The sequence below is a fragment of the Aethalodelphis obliquidens genome, unplaced genomic scaffold (assembly GCF_003676395.1).
Source record: "Aethalodelphis obliquidens isolate GAN/ISIS:26980383/991018 unplaced genomic scaffold, ASM367639v1 scaffold84, whole genome shotgun sequence".
Lineage (NCBI taxonomy): Eukaryota > Metazoa > Chordata > Mammalia > Artiodactyla > Delphinidae > Aethalodelphis > Aethalodelphis obliquidens.
In genome coordinates this window covers 4,451,721-4,472,139 of record NW_020838028.1, presented here as the reverse complement: position 1 = coordinate 4,472,139, position 20,419 = coordinate 4,451,721, and the positions used below count along the sequence as shown (strand labels likewise).

General features: G+C 38.9%; 1 protein-coding gene across 11 annotated transcripts in view; it reads left to right on the top strand.

The window, feature by feature from the left end:
* Window positions 1–9: 9 nt before the first annotated feature.
* PPHLN1 (periphilin 1) overlaps window positions 10–20,419 on the top strand; it is a 140,104-nt gene continuing 119,694 nt past the window's right edge. For 4 of the 11 annotated variants that reach the window (XM_027093480.1, XM_027093479.1, XM_027093475.1 and 1 more), the window contains exons 1-2: window positions 10–103; window positions 13,958–14,049. In XM_027093480.1, the coding sequence (XP_026949281.1) occupies window positions 13,978–14,049 (72 nt within the window). In that variant the 5' untranslated portion in view covers window positions 10–103; window positions 13,958–13,977. Of the gene's footprint in view, window positions 104–250; window positions 566–653; window positions 1,006–8,355; window positions 8,377–10,683; window positions 10,722–13,957; window positions 14,050–20,419 lie in introns of those variants that run through there. The other 7 variants (XM_027093478.1, XM_027093473.1, XM_027093476.1 and 4 more) reach the window with 7 other exon arrangements.

Sequence of the window (20,419 nt, the reverse complement as noted above, 5' to 3'; positions counted from 1 at the left end):
GGCGCTTTTGCCGACGTCATCGCGCGCGCCGGAAGTGCCTCCCTGGAAGCGCTGCGACGAGTGAACGACTACGTTTACGGGGTCTCCCGGCGGCCCAGAGTCGGTGAGCGCGTTTTACCTTTCCGAGAGGTGGACGGGGACGGGCACGGGCTGCTACACCGGGGAGAGGGGAGTGCGCGGGAGGGCAGGCCTTTCCGCGGCGGAACCTGGAGTTTCCCGCTGCATTTGAATCGTGCAACGATTCTGCTCCTGCGGTTGAGGGTGGAGAGACGCAGCGGAGTTTGGAATAAAGGAAAGTGTTGAGTCTGTGATACAGGTTCGCTTCTCTTTAGCATCGTAATATGCAAAAAGAGGACTGAACTAGGTGACTTCAGTGAGCCGAGGTCAGTTAGTAAGTCGGTAAATTTACTGAATGTGTTCGACGTACCCAGTTCGGTTATAGGCACTTCGGCAGCTACAAAAAAGTGTAAAGCGGTCCTTTTCTGGAGGATATCTCAGTCTCGTTGGGGAGACAAGGTCAACCTGGGGAGACTCGGATTCACAGAATGACTCATCCTGAATATTGGTATGGACACATGTTAACTTTCTTGGCACCTTTTTTCTTCCTGTAAATCTGTAATGGGCACACACTGCTTTTTCCCCAAGTGGCTGTAAACAAGCCCATCATTCCGACAGAAAAAACAGAAAATAATGCAAGGTAGTTTATACTTAACTTCTACCAACCAGCACACACAGACCAGGCCTCTAATCACTCCCTGGGAGCCTGCGTGCCAGCAGCCTGGAGCTCAGAGCCTCTCCTGGAGCCTGCACAATCAATCCAGACTGAAGCCGATGTCTTCTAGAGAGACGGAAGTGCAATCCAGCCAGGGCGCAGCAGAATTTTGAGAGGCCCGAATGCCTCCGCGTCCACCAGGGGACCGTTGGGACTAATTCTCTTGGCAAACTTGTGGCCAGCCAAAACTGCCATGCTTCACATCCCTGTTATCCTTGGTTACCGTCCAAGATGTAAGCCCCTTTGGTCTTCTATGCTACACCCCCATCCCCGTGCTGCTTTATGCTCGCTCCCTCTGCCTTGATTTAGGCTTTCACTGCTTCTCCCTACTTTTCTTCCACATTTCACCCCTCAACACAACATCTGGGCTCTCTGAAACCTTTCTTCCTTGCTTAACAAACTTTTACTTATTCAGCCTCTTTATGGAAATTTTCTTACGTCTCCTGACCCTAACTAACACTTGTTTTTTTCCCTCCAGCCCTTTCAATTGAGCCCTTTCTTTTGACACCTGCGTTTGTGGGTGGGTCATGGCTCTAGCCATATGGAACTGATTTCACTTTCTTAATGCTTTTTTCTTCAGGCATCGTCTTTGCAAAAGTTCTTTGATTTTCCTGATCCTTACCCTACCTTTTTCTGGATAATTCCTATACCTGCTAAAGATCTCAGTTTAGTCAATTTCTCTGAGGGGGTGTTCCCTGACTTTCCATAGACAGAATTAGGTACCCTTGCTGTGTGCTAAGTGCCCTCTACTTCCCTTTTAGTAGCACTTATAGGATGTATCCTGATTGCTTATCTCTTTGTCTGTGCTACTAAGCTAGGCTTTTGGGGAGGGACTGTGTTTGTCTTGTTTACTTTTGTAACTCCAGTGCCTAATAGGCAGTCAAGTATTTCTTGAATCATTGCAGTTGCTGCAGATACAGCCTCAGAAGTCAGGCGGTTGATGTCATCTCCTGACTTTAAAATGTAAAAATCCGGGCTTCCCTGGTGGCGCAGTGGTTGAGAGTACGCCTGCCGATGCAGGGGATGCGGGTTCGTGCCCCGGTCCGGGAAGATCCCACGTGCCGTGGAGCGGCTGGGCCCGTGAGCCATGGCCGCTGAGCCTGTGTGTCCGGAGCCTGTGCTCCGCAACGGGAGAGGCCACAGCCGTGAGAGGCCCGCATACCGCAAAACAAACAAACAAACAAAAACAAACAAAATGTAAAAATCTTTCAAAAGACGTCAGCTGCTACTCAGCTACAGCTGATTGTGGCTGTGTGACTGTGTGATCCCAGCGTTGCCAGAGTGTCCAGCCTTTTCAAGGAAAGTTGGAAATATAGTTTCTTAAAGGGTTATCTTCCAGTTTTTAAGTGTGGTCAATGGACTAAAGTTTTATTAAAAAAAAAAAAAAAGAAACCTGGGGCTTCCCTGGTGGCACAGTGGTTGAGAGTCCGCCTGCCGATGCAGGGGACACGGGTTCGTGCCCCGGTCCGGGAAGATCCCAGATGCCGTGGAGCGGCTGGGCCCGTGAGCCATGGCCGCTGAGCCTGCGCGTCTGGAGCCTGTGCTCCGCAACGGGAGAGGCCACAACAGTGAGAGGCCCGCGTACCGAAAAAAAAAAAAAAAAGAAAAAGAAAAAAAAAAAGAAACCTGGGCTAAACATGAGTCACACGTGGGCTTCGCAGCCATTGGTATGGAATCTTTTGTGAGTGTTGTAGGGTTCAGTAATGGGCTTTCTGGAGAATAATAGATTTTGAACTGGGCCTCTATGGATGTTTGGAAGTTGAGTGAGAGAATAGAAAGAGGTATTGTGGTTTGGGAAATAAGACAATTCCAGGGTAGTGTTTGTTACTTTGTGACCCAGTGAGGAGGAAGGCATGAATGATCCTTTCCGAGAGAACAGAAGTTTAGGTGAGATGGTAGAAGGGGGCATGTAAAGGGCAGAGATGTTTGGATTTGTTACAGTTAATTAATAAGAAACTGTTTGGGTTCTTGATCAGGGAAACTTCAAATATGAATGACATATTAGCAAAGTTAATTGAGTATCCTTTTTTTTTTTTTTTTTTTGCGGTACGCGGGCCTCTCACTGTTGTGGCCTCTCCCGTTGCGGAGCACAGGCTCCGGACGCGCAGGCTCAGCGGCCATGGCTCACGGGCCCAGCCGCTCCGCGGCATGTGGGATCCTCCCGGGCCGGGGCACGAACCCGTGTCCTCTGTATCGGCAGGCGGACTCTCAACCACTGTGCCACCAGGGAAGCCCTGAGTATCCTTTTTTAAGGGTGAAATGGAGGGTAAAAGACTGGAAGGAGGCTGACCACTAAAGACTGTAAACTCCATCCAGATGTGAAATGAGATGTAGATTTGAAAATATTACACACAAACTTTGCCTATTTGAGTAATTTCTGTTACTTGATCACTTATGATGAACAATAATCTACTACTAAGTATTTAATACTTACATAAAAGAAGTTTCCTTAAAGCAGTGAAAAGTCAAGTAACTTGTAAAACTACTAAAGAATGCAGTACTTTAATAGTACTAAGGTCTATTGTTCATTATGAAGCAATCAGCAATCTCCTTTCCTCTAGCCTCTTCACCTTCAGTCCTTCCTGTATACTGCCAGGTTAATGTCATTTGGAATGACATTTTTTCCCCTCACCTTATTTCTAGGTTTAAAAGCCTACAGGGAGCTCCTCCTCTAGTTTTTCGCATTTTTTTCTTAAGTATTTAGTTGACATGTATCTTTATTTTTTTAAAATTTATTTATTTTTGGCTGCGTTGGGTCTTCATTGTTGCGTGGGCTTTCTCTAGTTGCAGTGAGCGGGGGCTACTCTTCGTTGTGGTGCGCGGGCTTCTCATTGTGGTGGCTTCTCTTGTTGCAGAGCACGGGCTTTAGGCACACGGGTTTCAGTAGTTGCAGCGTGCAAGCTCAGTAGTTGTGGCACACGGGCTTAGTTGCTTCGCGGCATGTAGGATCTTCCCGGACCAGGGCTCGAACCCATGTTTCCTGCATTGGCAGGCAGATTCTTAACCACTGTGCCACCAGGCAGGTCCCTGTTTTTTTGCTTTGTTGTGCCATTTAATGCCCTTGAATTTTGTTTTCTCTGTCCTTGCCTGTTTGCTTTGTGAAGCAAGGTGATATGGTGGAAAGGGCTTGGTTTTTAAAGTCATACAGGCCTGAGTCTGATTCCAGGCTCCGTATGCCTCTGAGATTTGAGCTTTTCAGAGCCTCTGTGGTTTTTTTTTCTGGAATGGGAGGGATAATATCTACTTCAGGGGAGGAAATGAAAGCTTGTTGAATACTTATGCAGGCTCATTTCCCACTCCTTTGCAATGCCAGTCTTCTGCCCTGGTACTTTGTATCTTTCTCATGGACGTTTTATCTTCCCCAATTCCTTTCTGTTTTCTTGGATTCTACCATTGTCTGTTGTTCACCCACACTTAAGCTCTCTCTCAAGATTATATTTAAATTTTCTTGGCTTTTTTTTAAGTATCATTGCCTGCATTTATCTCTCCCTGGGCACTGAACAATGATTAATTCTTGTGGATTCTTTATTTTGACCATTTTAATTGACATCCAATGTTATTTTTTTTCTTCACAGACTTTAACTATATTCTAAAATTCATTTTTGTTTTAGATGTCTGGAATTTTAAACATTTTCAAGTAGAAGTAGTATTATGTAATTTTTAGGTTCAAGTCTATACTTAAAAACTTCTTGTTTTAATTTAGGGTATCAGGAATATGTTTACCTTGCTTTAACATCAATGGATCTCATCCTAAGATAAGTTTAAGATTAAAAAAAAATGTCCCAGGCAACCGTATAGGGATTTCAGAGGACAAGACCTAGGCATTAGTATTTTTTTTTAAAGCTCTTTAGATGATTCTAATGTGCAGACAGGGTTGAGAATCACTGCTTTAGGTTCTAGAGCTAAAGGATTCTCATTGGTACCTTTTGCTCAAAAATGAAGTGGCATTAGTGTCATGAGAAGTGTAATAGGAGCCATAATCTAATAGTGCTCATTGGAAGTTTTCTGAGTAACCAAAAGGTACAAACTATTATTTAGGTTCTTCAGAATGGCTCATGTAGTGGTCATATGAATAATATATTTATTTGATCAGTATTTAATAAGTACCTTTACTGTGCTAAGCAACAGGAATAAGAAAGGTACACATTCGTTGCCTTTGCAGTGGTGTTTAGATTGGGAGGGAGGAGAGGAAGGAAAGTAAATTGAATGTAATGTTATATAGCACTAGGTAGAGGGTGAAGGCAAATAAGTAGAAGAAAGATATTCTAGGCAGGAGAAAAGCATGCCATGATATGGTGGTGAGAAATAGTGGCACACTTGCAGAACAGGATGCAGTTTGTTATGTCTGGAGGTTCTGGAGGCTGTTGGGGAATTGGTAGGAGGTGAAGCTGGAATGGTAGGAGCAAGGTCATAAATAAGCTTTTTCAAGTTTAGGCTGAGACTTCATTCTTTGGGATATGGGGAATAACTGAGATTTTTAAATCAGGTGTCTTATCAGAATGAACACTCTGGCTGCAGTTTGCTGAGTGGAAGAGATGACATCAGAAGCAAGGAGACCAGTGTTTTACTGTTAGGGAGTCCAATGGCTAGATTAAGAGCATATGAACAAAGACAGTGGTAGCTGGGTTCAGGAAGTGGAGATACATGTACGTTATATATTGAGATGGTAGATATACCTGGATTTAGTTACTTAGATATGAAAAGTTTTGGGTCTTGTGTGACTCAGGTTTCATTGACCAAAATGGGGAAAACAGGAGATAAAGCAGTTTTCTGAGAAGTGTGAAGAGCTGTTCTGGCATATTGAGTTGGAGGTGCTGTGAGATATCCTCTTGAAAGGAAGTGGAGATGTGGGAATCATTTATCCAGAGGGGGCATGTTACCAGCTTTAATAGATTTACTCCATGAATACTGAGCACATATGTTGTGCAAATTATTCTAGGTGCTTAATATTAATCAATGAACAATGTAGAGATCCCTGCTTTCATATAGTTCACATTCCTAGTAGCAAGGGACCAATAATTTACATCAAAGTTATATAGTATCTTAGATGATTAATGCTGTGAAAAAAATAGCAAGATTGGGGGATCTGGTAGAAAAATGACATTAAGAAGACATTGGAGGTGACATTGAAGGGTTTAACCATGCAGATACCTGGAGAAAAGCATCCTGGGTGGGCAATTGCCAGTGTGAAGGCCTATGGCTCATCTAAAGCATGAGGTCAAATGTGACCTAATTGCTAACCATGGTTTGCTATCAAAATAGATACTGAATGAATATAAAGAGTGAAAGGAATGCATTTGGGAAGGAGGGAAAGCTATTTATCCTGTGTGTATTTAATACTGGAAGCTGGCTGGAGCAACGTACAGAGTTTCTCTGTAGTCTAAGCTACTATTATAACCTTTTAGATAAAATGAAAAACGGATCTTTCTCTGTTGCCTTGCCTGTGGATTCAAAGCGTGAATAGTTTGACAGAAGAATATTGCCTGTGACTTTCCAGTTTCTCAATTTCCAGGCTACTCTTACCGAGAATTCAGGTCCTCCCTGTCATCTTCGCCCTCAATTGAAGCTAACATGACAGTGGTTGGGTAGCTCAATGGAATGCTCTAAGAAAGCTTATTTCTTCCTGGACATAAATATACCATGATGGTATATTAAACGTACTCTATTGAATATGGCATAAGAGAATGAGATTTTTGTAATCTACGACCAGTTATTAGCAAACTTCTAAATGAAGCCTACATTCCCCACACTGAATTCTAATTCTGTTCTCTGCTTAATTGTCATGTAGAGGGGTCCTTCCATTTTTCAGTTGTATTCAGTTTTCATACGGTGTTGGATCAGAGACCTTTACTGGAGTACTTCTGATACTTCCCTAATGGGAGGAGATTAGTGAAGTGATGACAGGGTAAGTAACATGATCACTTCACTGGGAGTCAGAGCACCTTAGTTTAAATTTAGCTGACTGGCTTCAGTTGCAGAACGGGTCAATAGCCTAAATCTGGATAATGTCATAAACATGTGCTGCTAATCATAAGGTTACTGTACTCATCAGTTATTTTATTTTATTTATTTATTTATTTTACATCTTTATTGGAGGATAATTGCTTTACAATGGTGTGTTAGTTTCTGCTCTGTAACGAAGTGAATCAGTTATACATATACATATGTTCCCATATCTCTTCCCTCTTGCGTCTCCCTCCCTCCCACCCTCCCTATCCCATCCCTCTAGGTGGTCACAAAGCACCGAGCTGATCTCCCTGTGCTATGCGACTGCTTCCCACTAGCTATCTATTTTACGTTTGGTAGTGTATATATGTCCCTGCCACTCTCTCACTTTGTCACAGCTTACCCTTCCCCCTCCCCGTATCCTCAAGTCCATTCTCTAGTAGGTCTGTGTCTTTATTCCCATCTTACCCCTAGGTTCTTCATGACATTTTTTTTTTCTTAAATTCCATATATATGTGTTAGCATATGGTATTTGTCTTTCTCTTTCTGACTTACTTCACTCTGTATGACAGACTCTAGGTCCATCCACCTCACTACAATAACTCAATTTTGTTTCTTTTTATGGCTGAGTAATATTCCATTGTATATATGTGCCACATCTTCTTTATCCATTCATCCGATGATGGACACTTAGGTTGCTTCCATCTCCTGGCTATTGTAAATAGAGCTGCAATGAACATTTTGGTACATGACTCTTTTTGAATTATGGTTTTCTCAGGGTATATGCCCAGTAGTGAGATTGCTGGGTCATATGGTAGTTCTATTTGTAGTTTTGTTTTTTTTTTTGCGGTATGTGGGCCTCTCACTGTTGTGGCCTCTCCTGTTGCGGAGCACAGGCTCCAGACGCGCAGACTCAGCGGCCATGGCTCACGGGCCCAGCCGCTCCACGGCGTGTGGGATCTTCCCGGACCGGGGCACAAACCCATGTCCCCTGCATCGGCAGGCGGACTCTCAACCACTGCGCCACCAGGGAAGCCCTATTTGTAGTTTTTTAAGGAAACTCCATACTGTTCTCCATAGTGGCTGTACCAATTCACATTCCCACCAGCAGTGCCAGTGTTCCCTTTTCTCCACACCCTCTCCAGCATTTATTGTTTCTAGATTTTTTGATGATGGCCATTCTCATCAGTTATTTTAAAGCTCTTTGAAAGTTACAAAAAAGATTCTTTGAATTCAAGGTGATATTAGCATATTCTTCCCTTATTATCCTATAGTACCTTCGTTATATCCTCCTGCTCTAATACCTTTTCCCTTTTCTGTTGTGTTAATTAAAGATCTGGCTTAAAGCCAATCTTCTTTACAGCCCAATGTTCTTTTCTTTTGTATGTAATCATCAAACTGTGTCTTCTGTTTTGTTTTACTAACAGTACAGGGTTGCATATGGAATCATCTGTTTATATTACTGCCTTCCCCAATTATATAGACTTCTTTTTTTAAAATTAATTTTTATTGGCGTATAGTTGCTTTACAATGCTGTGTTAGTTTCTACTATATAGCAAAGTGAATCAGCTATATGTACACATATATCCCCTCTTTTTTGGTTTTCCTTCCCATTTAGGTCACCACAGAGCACTGAATAGAGTTCCCTGTGCTATACAGTAAGTTCCCATTAGTTATCTATTTAATACATAATATCAGTAGTGTATATATTTCAATCCCAATCTCCCAATTCATCCCACACCCCCCTTCCCCCTTGGTAGTCTAGGTTTCTTAAGGATAAAAGAAGTTTAATAATTTGGCATGGGCCTTACCAGTGGTGTTTGATTTTTTGGGGTGTTTTCTACTAGTAGGTGCTAATTATTTTGCTACACCAAGTTCTGTTTAATTTCACCATTACATTGTGTTCTACTATTTTTATGTTCTTATTCTGAAAATACACAGTAATTTGGATAGAATAAAGAATTATATTCTGGTATTGCTGTTTTGTAAAAGCAATAGGTATGGTAAGAGTACATTTAAAAACTGAATACTTGCAGATTCTGTAAAGATATTAATATTTCAGTATACTCACTGGTAAGAGGTAACTTAAAAAATGAAATAATTGATTATAAGAGATTACTTTATAGCCTAATATTTCTATTTAATCATTGTAATATAGACATGTAAACAATTTATTTGTTATTTGTAAAGGAAACTAACTTCCTTTTATAAAATTATTCCTATATTTACAGTAATTGAAATTTTAAATTAAGATCTTTAAAAATTGTCAACTTTTTAAGGTAAAAGAAAATTTACCTTATTTACTAAACATTTTTGCTTGAAACTGAGATTTCTGTAGCTCCAGGTAAGGTGAATACTCCATTGGGGCATCATCAGGTATGAAGTCAAATATGCAAAGTTGTCATAGGATTAACTATAGGAATTGAAATTTGGGTCAACAGTAGTGTAATATCTTGCTGTTCTGTGGATGCTCTCTGTTTCTAGTAGAAATTAAGTTCAAAATACAGATTGATGTCTTACAGAAATGATTGTTACATTCAGCAAAGTCAGCTGGTGCCAGATAAACTCACGTTAAAAAAATTTTTTTTAATTGTGGTAAAATATACATAAAATTTTCCTTTTTAACTATTTAAGCGTACAGTTCAGTGGTGTTAAGTATTTACATTCACACTGTTGTGCAACCATCACCACCACCCAATGCTTTTCATCTTCCCAAACTGAAACGACATACTTATTAAACAATGACTCCCCATCAGATAAGTTTGCTTTTATTTAGGTTTTTTCTCTGTCTCTGGATTTTAACTCTGATTCATTTGCTTACATTTAGCTCTTCCACAACTGAATTTAATTGGCCTCTTATCTCTTGATGATGTATATTCTAGACAGTGCTATTTTGACTTTCTGTATGATTATGTTTCTGTTTTTTGCCTTGTTCTAGCAGCTTTGTTTCCAATTGCTAGGTTTTCATCAAAATTAAATACTGTTACTTTCTTTGCTGCTTTTTTTTTAGCTTCTGTAAGCTGTGGATTTATTAATTAAAGTAGAAATACTGTGAGGTAATTGCAATAAAATTTTTGCTATTTGTCTTCCAAACTGCCAAGCAGAAAAAGGCAACTAGATCAGGAGTGACCTATAAATATAAGACTATAAATATAGTCTTATTTCTGCACTCAGCTAGTGAGGCACTTCTCAAAATTTCTATAAAGCAATTAGGTGACCCTAGTCTTTCTAGTAGACCCACTCCTCTAGCCTTTGAATTTCATGTAAAGTGGTAGGTAGGGCTACAGCCTTGAGTAGATTTGGAGTCACTTTTTTTTTAAACGTAAGAATATTTGAAATACTTGGAATTTCCTTTGTTAATCGTACATGCCCTTTTTTTTTTTTTTAATTTTACCTAAGCCTGCTCAGTGTACTTTGTATATTTTAAGAGAAAGTCATTAAAAGTTCTCCATTAAACTTATACCTAATAAGTTTGGTGTTCTTTGATGAGTCAATGATTACTGGTTTGATATTGGGATTACTTTTGAACTTGGGACCATTTATTGCCAATATAAAACTGTAGCGTTTTCCAGACTGAGGATGCCAGATTTTCTTTCAATATGTGAGGTATTTTAAAGCTAGTGTTTTTAATATTCTAGGTAAAAATGACTTAAACATCTAGTGCAATCCTTTCAGAGAAAGGATAAGAGTTATGCCCTGTCCAGCTCTCAGCTGGCAAAGTTAGGACTAGAAGTCTTCTTGATGTAATTTTGTTGTTCTTACGAAACTTGAGTGGCCTCTGGTGGTCAAAGTAATATCTTCTATTTTCAAAGATGTGTTTGAAGGGAGTCTTGCTTATTAAGGCGCATAATTTTTTATTTTGAGAGTTTTATTTATACAAATATGAAGGTTTAGTTATTTTTCTCCACTCGTACATACAGACACAAATCCTTATGTCTGTATTTTCCCGCCCACCTACAGGAGATTGTTGAAAACTTTAAATTTGATTCCTGAAGAGACTCAAGTAAATAGTATAGTAATTATTCATACATTCTTTGTGGGCAGCCAGTAGATTTCAGTATTTTATTGCTGTATCTAGTTAAGAAACTATATAGGATTTCTTTAGAATTCTTGTAGTTTATTTTTGTTTCTCATTAATTACAAAATCTTACTTTTCCTTATGTTCTCCTTTAGTTCATTAATTTATAGTCATAATTTTTGCCATCAATTGACACATTATACTTATTGAATGATTTTTCAGGACCTTTAAAAACAGTTTCTTATTTTTATAATAGATAATAAGATGTATAAAACATGCGGTGAAAATATTTACCCTCCTATACTCCAGCCACCCCATTTTTCCCAGACGCAGGCACGGTTATGTTCTCTTGCTTACACTCCCAGAACTGGTCTGTGCAAAAGCATATATGTATTCATAACTTGCCTTTTTACTTCCAGAGTGTCAGCATACTCTACATGTTAGATTGCCCTTTGCTCTTTTTTACTTAGCAGTGTATCTTCGCAGTCTTTCTATATTGTTATATATGGGATTATTTTTCTTTGAAATGGTTTGCATAGAATTCCTTTATGTGAATGTACAGCACTGTATTTAACCTGTACCCTCCTGAGGGACATTTTAGGTTGCTTTCAGTCTTTGCCATGCACATGTACAAGTATACGTAGAAGTGGAATTGCCAGGTCAAAGCATATGTGCATTTAACATTTTCAATAGATATTGTCAAATTGTTCCCAGTCTATTCCAAATTATACTTCCTCCATTAATTATGAGTGTTGCTTTCCTTATTCTCATCAAAACAGTTTGCTTTCTTCAGAGCTTTGGGTACTCCATTATAGTTTTAGTTTTCATCTTCTTTATTTTGAAGAAAGGTGGGCATCTTTTCAAAAGATTGAGCCATTGTGTTTCCTTTTTTGTAAACTGTCTTCATATCATATGTCAATTTTTCTTTTGAGTTGTTGATTTTTTCCTGTGATTTGATTTCAGTTTGTTGCTGTTACTATTTCTGTGTACTGTATCTTAAGTAGTATAAAACCTAACTCATTCTTTAGACTGAAACCCTTTTACTGAAACCTGGATTCAGTAAAGGTAGGTGAGGAGAAGCAATGTTGACTATTTCTTTTCCATGTTGACTATTTCTTTTCCTTTTAAGCTTCCATCAGTTCTTCTACCTAAAAGACTGGTTACTTTGAAATAACACTGTTAATGATGTCTGATTGTAGAGTTAGAATTCAGGTTGATGTATGCATAATGTTAAAAGCTAATTTGTAATTTAAATTAACATTTCCCTAAGCATCTTTGGTTAGTTAGTTCATTTTATTTGGTCTAATTGTATTAGAAAATATTATAGGTTTGTTTGTACAGAGAAAATTAAGATTGATTTTACTATGATAGTGTTAAAAAAAATATTGCTCTCATCTTCCAGTCTTTGTTTTTTCCTTAGCCTAAACTAACCTAAACTATTACAGTTCTGTGCTGCCAAAATGGATTGTCTATTTCTTTTTCTTCCCCCTTAGTATTACATCAGAAAGAACCACCAAAAATCTCTTGACGTATGGCTCCTCTGAAATATTTTTCATCTTCACTGATCTGTGGACTATGTATGTGGACTTGTTGCCTTATTTTCTATGTACTAAAAGGCCATAACTTGGTACCTGTTCCATTTTCACTTCTCACTCATGATCATCCTTCTACACATCAGGATGGTTCACAGTTCTAACCTGTTCCATGATTACTTCACCCTCTCCCAGTTCTGCCCTGTTAACCATTTGTCATCTACTCCAGGGCTTGTCAAGCTATTCCCTGTGGGCCACCTGCCTGGTTTTGTAAATAAAATGTTTTGGGAACATGGCCACACCCATACATATATATATATTGCCTATGACTGCTGTCATTTATACTACCAAAATTGAGTAGTCGTGACAGAGACCTGTGATCTGCAGGGCCAAAAATATTTGTCTGGTCCGTTAAAAAAACATTTGCCAACCCCTCAATTACTGTATCACCATTTCATGTAAATGACCTTTGGGCTGTTTCCTGTACCCTATTCTCATTTTCTGTCTTATTTACCTTGTTTACCTGTTCACAGATGCTCTTTCATCTGGACTCTGTAATGCACTGCATTAGCCCTCTACCCAGAAAATGTCAGCTGTCTGTTAAAGTAGGAAGCCTCTCTCTGCATCCCAAATGGGAAAAATGCTGACAGAACTTTTAATTTCAAATTTTATGAAGGTGCCTCTGCATTAAAATAAGATTATAATATTAAAAACAAAATCAAGAGTGGTTTGTCTCAGGGTTTGTTGAGTGTGTTTTGTGGGGGGTTTTTTCCTATTTATTTTGGCTGCGTTGGGTCTTTGTTGCTGTGCACAGGCTTTCTCTAGTTGTGTCGAGTGGGGCTACTCTTCGTTGTGGTGCATGGCCTCATTGCGGTGGCTTCCCTTGTTGCGGAGCACAGGCTCTAGGTGCGTGGGCTTCAGTAGTTGCAGCATGTGGGCTCAGTAGTTGCGTCACGCGGGCCCTAGAGCGCAGACTCAGTAGTTGCAGAGCTTGGGCTCTGGGGCATGCCGGCTTCAGTAGTTGTGGCTCGTGGGCTCTAGAGTGCAGGCTTAGTATTTGTGGCACATGGGCTTAGTTGCTCTGTGGTGTGTGGGATCTTCCCAGACCAGAGCTTGAACTCGTGTCCCCTGCATTGGCAGGTGGATTCTCAACCACTGTGCTACCAGGGAAGTCCTGTTGAGTGTGTTTTTACAGGAGTGTTTATTTAGTATTTTTTTCAGTTAAAAACACTTCATTGGACATAAAGAGACAGTAAGCTCCAAGGATGTAGAAAAGCTGAAACTACTGTTGTACACACCATCCAGCTTTGCTTATTAGCCTTTTACACTGTTCATTAAAATGAATCTTTTCTAATTTTTACTCTATGAGAATGAAAAATCTGTGGTCTTATGGATCTTCCCACAGTTGATGAGAATAAGGTCTTTGAAGCTTTTAAATAGCCTTGGAAATAGAAGGAAGGTGGGGCTTTCTATTACATTTTTTTTTTTAAAGAAAATTTCAAATTGTTTTGAAGAATTGCCATAATCATTGTTTTTTCCTTTTGGTCACTTACATTTTTTTTTTTCCCTTAAGTATCTCTGGAAAATATCTGTATTAGAATGTAATCATTTACTTCTTCCTTTTCTTCTTTACTATTTCATAGTAACATAAACCCATTATTCTTTGATTTCTTTTTTTTTATTCTTTAGTGGCTTACAGAAGAGATGAAATGTGGTCTGAGGGACGATATGACTATGAAAGACCTCCAAGAGAAAGAGTACCTCCTCGAAGTCACCCCAGTGTAAGTTATTCTTACCTGTAGAATAATTCAGAACCAAGCGTCCAAGTGAATTTTGTCTACCAAAAGCTAGTTGAAATGTAGATAGATCAAGCTTATCTTTTAAAAGTCAAAAGTTTGAAAATGAAAGGCAACATTTTATTTATGTAGAAAATCTGTATTTTATATTTCTTGCTTAAATTTCTAAAAGGGAGTTAATTTGTGAAGAAAATTTGAGGTTTGATAAAGCTCAGACCATCAGTTAACAAAGAAATATTTGATCACCTGCTCCTACTATTGGCTGTCGCCTGTTTTTCTATATTCCTAAAAATGTTTGCAAATTGGATATATGAAATTCTAAAGTAGGAGGAGGTAGGCAGTTTCTGCTTTGCTGTTCTACTGCTTGTCTCTTTGTTGCTCTGGGAATTGGTAATTTTGAACCAGTCCTTTTCTTTTCTAAAGGAGCTTGCTGTTTTGCTTATTATTGTATTCCCAGCACTGTGTATAGTACCTGGCACATAGTAGGAGCTCACTGTTTATTGAATGTATGTATGCTCTCTTTCTCTCCTCAGAATCCTCTATAGAGACCCAAGGGAGGGTTTGGGTAAGGTCAAGAAGCTGTCAATCTTATTAAACTTTTGCTTAGGCCCATTCTAAGCACCAAGGGATTGGGCTCATGGTGACGGTATATGGGTATATTATGGATTCATTATACACTATCAAAGGGCACAAATATTAGTTTATATGTTAGTTATTTTTTGTATATTTTGTAAGTAAATCCTACAACCCACTTAAATGAGTGATATCATCTTCATGGTTGTCATTTGGCCTAGGTTACAGCTTAGCTTGGGGTTGATCTAAAATGAATTAAGTTGGAAAAAATGAAGAGGCCGTCCATATTTCAGAAGGGGCAGACTTAATTATTATAAAATGTCATTTCTTTCCAGGTTAATTAATAGTCTTGATGTTTCTAATCAAAATCTCAATTTAAAAATTTTTTCAGCTTGATAGAATTATTTTGTAGTTTACCTAGAGCAAACAAGTGATAGATAAACAAGGTGTAGGACTAACACAGGGATGGGAAAAGGGATGAATTTTTTAAAAATTATTTTTTTAGGTCCCTTACTCTCCCATAAATATATCCCATTAGAAATTTGGGATACTTAAAAGAATTTTCTGTGTGGTTATGCCATTAACTGAATATATAGTTGGGTTTGTTTTACCTTTTTTTTTAAAATTAATTTATTTATTTGTTTTTATTTTTGGCTGTATTGGGTCTTCATTGCTGTGTGCGGGCTTTCTCTAGTTGCAGTGAGCAGGGGCTACTCTTCGTTGAGTTGTGCGGGCTTCTCATTGTCGTGGCTTCTCTTGTTGCAGAGCACGGGCTCTAAGCACGCAGGCTTCAGTAGTTGTGGCACCTGGGCTCAAGTGGCTCATGGGCTCTAGAGTGCAGGCTCAGTAGTTGTGGTGCACGGGCTTAGTTGCTCTGCGACATGTGCGATCTTCCTGGGCCAGGGATCGAACCCGTGTCCCCTGCATTGGCAGGCCGATTCTTAACCACTGCCCCACCAGGGAAGCCGTACTTTGTTTTTGATTTTGGGGGTTTGCCTTTTTTTTTTCTTTTCTAATTAGATTTTTTTTTTAATGTAACACTTTTACATGGCTCCAAATTATAAAATAAGGTAATTTAGAGAGGGGATGACTTACTTTAAATGGAAATTTATTGTAACCATCTATTTAACTAGTACCTACTTACTATAAGTGAGGTATATATCAACTTCCTAATCTTCAAAACAATTCTGAGTGTTAATGGTACATTTCTAGAATGTAGTAGAGTGTTTTAGAAGCCTTAAAATGTAGACAGAGATTTATATACAGAAATATAATTTCAGAGAACAATGGGAAATACTCATGATAAAATCATGGGGAAAGTTATGACATAAAACTTTTAAGACACCATTCTGCATTATGTGTGCATGCTGTGTTATATGATAGAACACACTGCAGTGGGAGTTGGCTTAAAGAGCTGTTAAAACTGGAAGTTGAGGGACCTGCCCAGAGGTTATTGCTTATCAAGGAAGCTGGCTTAAATATGCTGAGGGAGGAGTGAGTTTTAAGATGGGAATAATCAGTTTATCAGTGTCATAAAGACCAATAAGTAGGGCCCTCTCTATCATTGTCTGTGTGAGAATGGATTTGAGAGAGCTCATAGCTAACAGCCTTTGTTTTTCTCTCAAGTAAGTGGTGGCAAGATCATCTATTGAAAGTGGAGGAGATAGAGGGAGACTTGAGGCCATTGAAGCCATTGTAGGTATCTCCTGACTAGAGATGTTTAAAAAGACTGTTGCTGAGGGGCTGTAAGCTTATGTACCTTAAATTTTATAGGGGCACCAATCTGCAGGATTGTGTACTTTATTATCTAAGTAGCCCAGGTTGGGAGTAGAGAAAGCAAGTTGTATTGATTTAAGATTCCAAAATGAATGGTGGATCCAGGGAGATAAGGATATTGAAGAATTATTGAGGCGATATATGGAATGGGCTGATTAGGAAAGGGAATAAGGCTATGAGAGGGACAATGGATTGAAAGAAGTAAGGGGTTGAGGGACAGGAAAGGCTTAATGAGGTTGAAAACCAGGGTATGGTGGAAAGATAAGCAATCAGTATTTTGGAATGTAGAGTTTCCAAGATCGAACAGTTCTGGGTGACTGAAGTTCAGTATATGGTGGTGGGAATGAGGGTGGGTGAAGGTTATTGGAGTTGAGGTCAACAAAACTTTGAGGTTAGATTTTGGATCAGTAATCTAGATTAGGGGCTATCAGTCCTCACTGTACATTACCTAGAGGGCTCTTAAATACCAGTGAATGGTCCCTAGATAATTAAGTCATAATCTCTGTGGATAAGATCTGGACAATAGTGTTGTTTAAAAGTTCATCAGGTGATTCCTGTATGCAGAGTTAAGAAAGTCAGATTGTAGCTGAACACTGAAGTTGCTGATGATGACAGTTGAGGTAAAGATGACAGGTGAGGGAAGTCCTCAATGAATGAGGATATTGTAGTAAAATTTAAACAAACCCAAACGTTTTCATTTTATACCTTTTGTGTGTGTGTAAAAGTGAAACAGAGGCAATTTTCATAATTTTCATCAGTGGTAAGCAGATAGGGAGGTATGTTTTTACCACAAGTGCCCTTAAAATCAGACTAGATGTACTCAGCTGTAAGTGCCTAAAGGTAAATCTCACTTCCCTAAGTTCTCTGGCTGCTAGGTTTCTCCTAGATGGGGAGGAGTCCAGACTGCTTTTCTCCTTCTGGAGCATGGAATGTGCCCAGAACTTGTCCAAGTTCATTCCTCTGGTCTCTCTTCTTTTAATTCCATTAGATTGGTCTCTCCAACTGCCCCCCCACCAATCAACTTTTGTTACTTTATAAATCCTTTTTTATTCCCACATCCCCCCTCCACAAGACTCAAGACACTACATTTTTTCTGGTGAACTTGGTCTTATTATGGTTAGTAATTTAAAGCCTTCCTTTCCTTTCGATATGTTATACCCCTTTGATGGCTCTTGGAAAATTATCCCTTTGCTTTTTATGTTACACCTACATTTTAGTTAAAAAAGCATAGGTTCTTAACCTTTTCTGTGCCATGATCCCTTTAGCAGTGTTGTGAAACCTATGGATCTCTTCCTAGAATAGCATTTTTTCTTTTTTTTTTTTTTTTCCGGTACGCGGGCCTCTCACTGTTGTGGCCTCTCCCGTTGCGGAGCACAGGCTCCAGACGCGCAGGCTCAGCGGCCATGGCTCACGGGCCCAGCCGCTCCGCGGCATGTGAGATCCTCCCAGACCGGGGCACGATCCTGTGTCCCCCGCATCGGCAGGCGGACTCTCAACCACTGCGCCACCAGGGAAGCCCTAGAATAGCATTTTTAAAACTGTAAAATAAAATACACAGAATTAAAGGAGACCACTTATATTTGAATATAATTATAAAACTATTAGAAACCAAATTTGTGATATAGTAATATATACTTCTTTTAGTAGGTCATTAGCTATCAAACAAGAAGTAGTGGTGGGGATTTCATTGCTGTGTTTTCAAAGGAGTGATGAGTGTAAATGATACTTTGAGGTATCTGCAACAGCTATAACATGAACATAAAAATATCTGTGATTTCTGTTAGTGGTGAAGCCACAGATGCTGCTTTTGCTGTTGTGTTGTTTGTCGCCTACTTTTAGGTGAAAAAGTAATTTTTTATTCACATCTGATTTCAGGGACCGACAGAATTCTTGGGTTAAAGTGTTTAAGTGACACTGGAACTAGAAATGTAAATCACTAAAGTTGTAATTCTGACTTTGGATCTAATAAAAACATAATAAAAAGTTTAAAAATACTTGTTTACAAAGCAGAGATCATCTAATGTTATTTTAAAAAATATATTGGTGTATGACATTGATATGTACAAGAATGTTCCCAAGCAGCATTATTCATAAGAACTCCAAACTGGCAACAATCCAAGTGTCCAACAGCATGGATAAATTAATTGTGCAGTTATACAGCAATGAGAAAGAATGGACTGCTTGCCATATGCAACAGCAATACTGGAAGAAAGAAGAGTGTGTCCTGTATGATGCCTTTTATACAAAGTTTCAAAACAGGCAGAACTAGCCAGGAAAGAGGTTACTTTTGGGAGACAGACAAAGAGCACAGGAAGGCTTTTGCCATGCTGGGAGTGTTCAGTTTCTTGATCTGGGTGGTAGTTACACAGTGTGATTACCTTGTGAAAATTTATCCAGAAATACATTTACGGTTTGTACACTTTTTTATGTGGCTGTCATACCTAAATAAAACTTTACCTAAAAGTTTGAAAGGACAGAATATATATATTTTTCTAAATGTAAAACTTTAGCTAGTTCTTCATAAAGTGAGAACCCACTCTCATTAGTGTCTGGGATAGACAAAGTTAATGTTCTATTTTATTTTGTATGTTTGGGTTCTGTTCTCTAACAACAAACAATTTTACTGGATTTCTCTTTTTTTTTTCTTACTGTTCCCTTTGTCCCATTCATTTCCAGTTCTGATACATCAGAAATGTGTTTGAGAAACTATTGCTATGACATAAAGTATGACATCAAATAGGGACTCTAGAAGGTACCTACTACACTAGTATGACCTCAGTTATAAAGCAACTATTTTGTGAGCTTCTAGCTTTGATAAACCTGGAAGGCAATTGGACACATGTATTTTGGTGCTGATGTTAAATTACACTTAATTTGAGTATTGGAAAGCTTATCCTCAATGTACAACTTGACAAATATATCAGTTATTATTTTAGCACTTTAGAGCATTTAAAAGTTACTTCTGTGTCAATAATAAGTTACTTTTAAGGTGCTTCACATAAATTTTTATTTAGTCTTAAACTTGGGTAGATAAATAGGAGACTTAAGCTCAAAGAAGTATACTACACAGAATCTGCATGTAAACATACACATTCCTTTGTTGGGAGGACATTGATTGTCACCCAACATCTACATTTAACTTCTAGATGTCTGTAAGGCCTTTACTTTTAATTTTTTAATTTTATTTTTAAAAATATTTATTTACTTATTTGGCTGTGCCAGGATAAATAAAGTTGCAGCATGCAGGATCTTTAGTTGTGGCATCTTTAGTTGCGGCATGTGGGATCTTTAATTGCGGCACACAGGATTTAGTTCCCTGACGAGGGATTGAACCTGGGCCCCCTGCGTTGGGAGCGTGGAGTCTTAACCACTGGACCACCAGGGAAGTCCCTGTAAGGTCTTTATTTTTAAAACCATGCTTTTTACTTTTTAATCTGTAATTTCTGTGAGCTTGGTTATATGATTTTGTAGCCTTTTTCAAGTTTTGTAACAATGGCTTTTAGATACCAGTAAATTTCCAGTTGTGGAAGTCTGCCTTGTTAGCTTGATAGGGAACAGATAGGTAATGTGGAACATTTTAATGAAGTTGCAACATAAAATGTCCATTTTCCATTGGCTTCTTTCAGATTTTTAGAGATGTTTTTAAACTTTTTCCAAACTTTTTAAAGTTTGGAAACTAGGATCAAAACACTAGCAGCTTATATTTGGGGCACTGTAACGTAACTGGGACTGAAGCAGTCCTATCTGCTTCTACCTGCCTTCTTCTGTTCCTTTAACAAATGCATATTAAGTAAAGATTTTCTAATCTTGGTAGCAGTAAGAATTGTAAAGCCTGAGGGTAGTGATGAGCAGCAACATTTTTAAAAAATTTTATTTTTTGGGAGTTCCCTGGCAGTCCAGTGGTTAGGACTTGGAGCGTTCACTGCCATGGCCCGGGTTCAAACCCTGGTCGGGAAACTAAGATCCCGCAAGCTGTGTTGTGCGGCCAAAAAAAATTTTTCTTTAA